The sequence below is a fragment of the Podarcis raffonei genome, chromosome 13 (assembly GCF_027172205.1).
Source record: "Podarcis raffonei isolate rPodRaf1 chromosome 13, rPodRaf1.pri, whole genome shotgun sequence".
NCBI lineage: Eukaryota > Metazoa > Chordata > Lepidosauria > Squamata > Lacertidae > Podarcis > Podarcis raffonei.
In genome coordinates, this window is record NC_070614.1 from 40,985,783 (window position 1) to 40,992,472 (window position 6,690).

Genomic DNA, 6,690 nt, shown 5'->3' on the forward strand with positions numbered 1-6,690 from the left:
CTTACACAGGCTGGCAGTGGCTCCCCAAGGTTTCAGGCAAGGAATCTTTCAAAGCCCTACCTGGAGATTCCAGGGATTAAAGCTACAACCTTCAGCATGCAAAACTGATGTTCTCCCACTGAGCTACATCCCTTTCCCATTGAGTTCAATGGGACATACTCAGAAGTGTGCCTAGAATTTTAGAAGGAACAAGGCTAAAGTGAGGCACAGCTTGAATTGTTGGTAATATTTGAAACACTGTTGACTCTGATCTTGTATTACATTACTGTACAGTGGTACCTCGCAAGACGAATGCCTCGCAAGACAAAAAACTCGCCAGACGAAAGGGTTTTTTGTTTTTTGAGCTGCTTCGCAAGATGATTTTCCCTATGGGCTTGCTTCGCAAGACGGAAACGTCTTGCAAGTTTGTTTCCTTTTTCTTAACACCGTTAATACAGTTGCGACTTGACTTCGAGGAGCAACTCATAGAACGCGGTGTGGTAGCCTTTTTTGAGGTTTTTAAAGACTTTGGTGATTTTTGAAGCTTTTCCAAAGCTTTCCCGACACCGTGCTTCGCAAGACGAAAAAAATCGCAAGGCGACAAAACTCGCGGAACGAATTAATTTCGTCTTGCGAGGCACCACTGTATCTTCAGTGACAAAGCTGGGGAATCAGAGAAAGCACTGGAATTACTCAATAAGCTAGCTCAGGTGTTGACTACGAGTTACACTGACAGAGTGGGGCTGAAATAATGTCGACATTGTGAAAGTCCCATCAGAGGAATGGTAGGCACAGCTGTGAAGTCACAATCCTTTGGGATGCAAGCATATGAAGATCATAGAATTGTAGGGTTGGAAGGGACCCTAAGAGTCATCTAGTCCAACCCCCTGCGATGCAGGAATCTCAACACACAGCCTCCCAATTTGAAACCATAACTGGATGAATGTTACGTTGTGAGCATTCTTGACATGGCAATCACTACAAAAGTCCAAGAGGTTGCAAGAGAAGATTTCTAAAACCCCAGAAGCCCCCCTGGAAGAACATTGGGAAGATCAAGAAGGGACTGTTCAAAATGAAGGACTTTAAAGAGATGCTTCTGAAGACTATGCGTCTCTGCTGAGAAACAAACTTCTGCAGCTAGAACAGGAGCAGCATAAGCACACTCTTGTCAGAGGTGGTTAAATTCAGTGGCACAACAGGATGTTTGCTTCCAGCTTATAAGCGTTGCTTCTGCTGCAGCTGAAACATTGTTTTGATCCTGTGAGGAGGGGGAACATTTCTAAACCACAGGCTGCATGTAAGGCAGAATGTCCTGTTATTGGCGAAGCCATGCATAGACAGAGTCCAGTGAGCTGATCCCAGACCGTTCCTTAGGGGCTGAACACTTTGTGGAAGAGACGAGCCAGTTCTTTATGAACTTTTTCTGAAAAGCCTGAAATTAAAAATGAGGTACCACCACTCTTGCCCCGCCCCACAAAAAAAAAATGAAAGCTAGGAATTCAAGAGGCTGCTTTCTCCAGATATATTTTTTTTATTGTTACAGAGGTTTTTCTTTCTGCTAGGATTGCTATTTTAAATTGATCAGTCAGTTTAATCAAATATCCTTTGACTGATGGTTGTTTTTACAGTGCTCTTGATTATCTGGGAAACAAAGCAGTGTGGCGGACCCTATTAATACAAGCACTTATTTAAAAAGTTAAGGCTGCACCTTAAAAAAAACACAATTCCCTTTTATGTTTTGCGCAGAACTCACTACGTCTTCTAAGATGCTACCTGACGCAACAACACTCAAAAGCAAAGTACATTCAGAAGAAAAAGTCGTGTTGTTTTTGTTCATATGTAACTTTATGCGGACTGAATCAATCAAGACTCTCATTATCAATCATGATTTCTTGCATTAGGTGGCAAGCTGTTTTCTTTCTTGGATGGCTCTATTGTGCTTCATACAAAAAACCTATTTCTTGCTTACTTTCAGACTGTTAACGGTGGCTACACAGTGACCCCTGCAGTTGGCTGGGAGTACATACAGAGAAGGGATGCGGGTGGCGCTGTGGGTAAAAGCCTCAGCGCCTAGGGCTTGCCGATCGAAAGGTCGGCGGTTCGAATCCCCGCGGCGGGGTGCGCTCCCGTTGTTCGGTCCCAGCGCCTGCCAACCTAGCAGTTCGAAAGCACCCCCGGGTGCAAGTAGATAAATAGGGACCGCTTACTAGCGGGAAGGTAAACGGCGTTTCCGTGTGCGGCTCTGGCTCGCCAGAGCAGCAATGTCACGCTGGCCACGTGACCCAGAAGTGTCTTCGGACAGCACTGGCCCCCGGCCTCTTGAGTGAGATGGGTGCACAACCCTAGAGTCTGTCAAGACTGGCCCGTACGGGCAGGGGTACCTTTACCTTTACCTTACATACAGAGAAATAGAACCACCATTTCAAATTGGGGAAAAAATACTGGTAAGTCATTCACTTTCGACTTTATAGTCTATGCCAGCAATTGCCAACCTGGTGGTTGCCAGATGTTCTGGACCATAACTTCCATCAGCCCCAACCAGCTGCTGGCTGAGACTGAAGAGAGTTGCAGTCTCAGGCTTCTGGAGGGACCCAGGGTGCTTAAGTCAGCTGCATGGTCCCCCCCCCGATAATTCTAATGCACAAAGATGTTTTAAGGTCTACTCTGCCTCACTTTCTCTGAAAATGGGTATTGAAAGCTGTGCTGGAAGCCTGTAGAAAACAAATTGAAAAGTGGCTGCTTGCCCATCTTTTGCCAGACCCAGTTTTTTTTTGGTATCTAAGGCTGCAAACCCAAATTTCCCACCGCACTGTAGTGGTACACATATAATGGTAAACATGTAGTGGTGCTCATCAGATGTTGCTGGGCTTGAAATCCAATCAGCCCGAGCCAGCATGGCCGGGGGGTGGGGTGGGGGAACAGGACCAGAGTCAAAAAACAACTCGAGCGGCCATCCTTGGCCTTGCGGTTTCAATCCTAATGAAAATAATTCACAGTTTGCTACCATTTTAATGGTACCTCAGAATCTGTGGCCTGCTTCAGCCTTCCTAACAGAAGGGCCCTCCTGTTATGTAAAAGGCAGCTGTTATTAATTATGGTGAGAAAGGATGAGCTTTTGTTTGTGCTTCAGTAACTAAGCCAAGCCCAGTCACAAGCTGGTTCTGCTCAATTTTGTATCTATTCAGTGCTCTTTTTCAAAAAGGAAAAATGGTGATGGTACTCACCATGAAGTTGTTGCAGTAAGTGCCACACTTTTAAAACATGGGGGGAGAGAAGTGCCCGTACTGCATACCTTGAGTATCCCCAGAAAAAAGCACTCTATTACAACCAAAAAGAGACATAACAGCTCTCAATTCAACGCTTTTCAATGTGATCACGAATAGCTGTATTTTACAAATTGCTCTGTATACAATTTTTTTCTAAAAAGAGCTATAAAAATAAGTTTTGTATTAAAAAGAAATAAGGAAAGGAACAAAGGGCTTGATTTACGTATCTGTAGGTCAGCCCAACCAAAAACTGCATCCATTTAAGTTCCAAAATGGAGGTTCATAAGCTAATCTGAATGGAGTCCGAAGGGTCAGACAAGTGGAATGCTGATCTCATCGATTTCTGGGAAGACGTTTTCCAAGCTGGAAGAGCATTCAGGTGATATAGAAACAGATTAATGGGTTGCAAGCTACCTGCATTTAGTTCCCACTGGAGTCCATAAGACTAATGATAAACTTTTTGCCTTGAATTTCAATGGGACCTAAGCGCAATGAATTTGGCCCAGATCCAACCCAGTGCTTAAGGAAACACCATAGGTAGGTGAGACCCCTGGGAAACCTCCACCCTCGCAGGACTTCCCAGCCTGAGGTGCCGCCTTCATTCACTGCCTCTTGGCTTTGGCCACGGGGCGCTTCCAGGCCTGGTTGAGGTAGCCGAGGCGCTTGTAGTTGAGCAAGAGGAGGGCAAAGTTGAGGAGGTAGGTGCTGATGCAGACCACGCAAAAGTCGTGGAGCACAAAGAACAGGATGTAGGCCAGGTACAGCGAGCCAACTATGGAGACGACTGAAGAGCCCAGCAGAGCAATGGCCGCCAGGCCGCTGTTGGAGAAGCCTGTGTGGATGAAGGGGTCTGGGTTACTTTTGTGTTCAGCTGCAAAAGGGGAAATCATGCTGGCAAGATGGGATTGAAAGATAAAACCGGCCTCCAGCCTTTCGGCTGACCAGCCCAACTTTGGATTTCCAGTCCCCACCTGTGAATCAACAAAGGTTTTTGACCACACACATGAGAATGTCAACAAAACGTTACAGTATATCCTCCCTCCTAATGTTCTTGTTCGGGGTTCTAGTTAGCTCCTCCCACCGAGCAGAGCATTCCATTTTCTCCACCCATCGCATTCAGCGTCTGTCCGCCCCCCCCCTACATTCTGTAGCTACTCAGCATGCTTGGTCTTCTCTGTTTGGGGCTGCCCCTAGAGTTTGCATTCTTTAGATTATTATAATTTTTTTTTGTACACTTGCAAACCCCCAAAGTTCCCCTCTACACATTCCTCTTATTTCTCAGTGGCCTTGTTTTGGCTCCACTTCTTTGAGCACTCTCCATTTTAGTCCAGCATTCTGTTTTCTCACTGGCCAGCCGTGGAAGACCACAAGCAGAACTTGATTGCGACAGCACTTTCCCTGATTCCCTTGACCTTGTATCCAGAGGTAGTACACTGGAGGTAGTGCAGAGCAGGAGTGTGCAACAGCTCTGGTCTGCCCCGAATTACTAAATGTTGCTAATACCTGATGTAGTCGTCAGGGGAGCACAACACACCTGGTAACATACAGAGTTGAAAACATGGGCAGCTAGATTCTCCTCTGCCCAGTGTTTGGATTGGATGCTGTGTTAGCGACACCTGCATCCACGTGTGGACACCTGTGTTCTCTTTGACGCATCCATCTGCATGTGTCACTCACCCAGAAGGATTTGCAGGGTGTAGAAAGCGATCCCAAAGACGCTATTAGGCTGGTTGAACACGCTACGAGGTCCCAGAAACGTGGCCACCAGGCCAAAACCACGACCCCACCTGTAATGGGAGGAGATGGTGCAGAATGTTAGCAATAAACAGTAATTATGATACTTAAGTCTTTATAGAACACTGTGGATTGTCTAAGATCATGCAATGACAGTGTCTGGCTGGCTGCCTAAGGCAAACTGGGCCAATATGAAGAAGCATCTTACCAATGTCAGATCTTTTATAGACCACAGGAGGCCCATTCTGCGTCACCTCCAGCATACATAAGGGACACGTCATCCACCTCATTCACATTCTCCAGCCAAATAATAAAGGGTCAGTTACCCTGGGGACGTCCTTCCTGGCTGTTTACAGAAGATTAGGCGAGCATACCAATGACTTCTGCTAACAATTTCCCCCCTCCTCTCCTGCCACCGGTTAAGAGACCCTTTCTCAATTGTGCTACAAGCGGGAAAGGATTCAGAAGATCGATTGCAGCTTTTCAGCGGAACTGAGAAAACTCCAGGACAAATAATACTTTCCTAAAAGAAGTGGAATTTAACCCAACACGGGCAGGGATAGTCCACACCTTGAACTCCACTGGGTGGTAGTAGGGAGAGATTTCAACCCTTTGCATTTCGTCCCGATTAAGCATGCCAATTGCACAGGGTCAGGCTGCAATCCCACGCACACTTACTCGGAAGTAAATCCCAGCGGGACCTCTTTTTTGAAACAAGCACGCCCCGGCACGTGGGATCCGGCTGTGCGCCGGGGGGGGGCGGATGCCACCAGGGTGCAAATCGCAGGAGATCACCCAGCAAGATTTGGGGCTCCTGGCGCAGGAGCAGCCGGGTGTGTGCGGGGCATTCATTCACCTGGAAGTGAAGACGCGGGAGCAGCTGACGGCTGCGCTGATGTCGCACATGGCCCGGTAGGCGGCGTCCCGCTCCTTCGAGGTCTCCACGTGGAAAGCGTAAGCAGACAGCGCCAGCCCCGCCGCGCAGAGCAGGAGCCGGGCCGCGCGCTCCCAGCCGGGCACCGCCATCCTGCCGCGAGCGAGAGGCGCAATGGGCCGCTTCCTTCTTGCTGGACGGCGCGCCCCTTCTAGCCTGGCGCTGGAGACTTGAGCCGTTCCTCATTGCGCACCGATCCTGCCAATCAGGCACAGCTGCCATTCAGCGAGCAGCGGGCGGTACGAGAGGCAGCAAGGCGTGCCGGGAGTTGTAGTCAGTGGGGGGGGGCGTGGCGACGTGGTCGTTTTGTTTACGTGTCCATCGCCCTCCAGCCGCCTGCAATCCAGGAAAGTTTATGCCCTGATCCAACTGCTGTTGCGCAATGGTACTGCATGTTTGCTGTGAACCTGTTAAGTAGGGTTAGGGCAGCAGGGACAGGGCTTAATCTTTAAAAAACATATATATATAAGCAGCATAAAAACTGTATAGCCCATCAATCATCATAATTTATTTTCTCCTTTTCAAAGTATCTGATTCATTTGTAACTGAAAAGCAATAAAATACAAACTATAACCATAGCCCAGATAAAATTAGTCGGGAGCCAAGGCATTAAAAGGCTTAGGAAAATAAGGCTAGTAAGGCTCTCAGTCTAAGTTGCCTTTTTTCCATGCCCCTTCCTGCCTGGATTTCTGCAACACATTTATTGCACATACATTGCCCAAAAGACGCTCCAGAAATTTCCTTTTAATTCAGAGCACAGCTGCAAGATTTGTAATC

At 47.5% G+C, this 6,690-nt stretch overlaps 1 protein-coding gene across 1 annotated transcript; it reads right to left on the reverse strand.

The window, feature by feature from the left end:
- Positions 1 to 3,311: 3,311 nt before the first annotated feature.
- Positions 3,312 to 6,093, reverse strand: VKORC1 (vitamin K epoxide reductase complex subunit 1). The gene is made up of 3 exons (XM_053360738.1): positions 5,836 to 6,093; positions 4,923 to 5,032; positions 3,312 to 4,077 (listed from the first exon to the last, which is right to left on the reverse strand). Exons 1-3 carry the CDS (start codon positions 6,003 to 6,005, stop codon positions 3,848 to 3,850), a joined length of 510 nt encoding a protein of 169 aa, XP_053216713.1. The 5' UTR covers positions 6,006 to 6,093; the 3' UTR covers positions 3,312 to 3,847.
- Between the last annotated feature and the right edge of the window lie 597 nt (positions 6,094 to 6,690).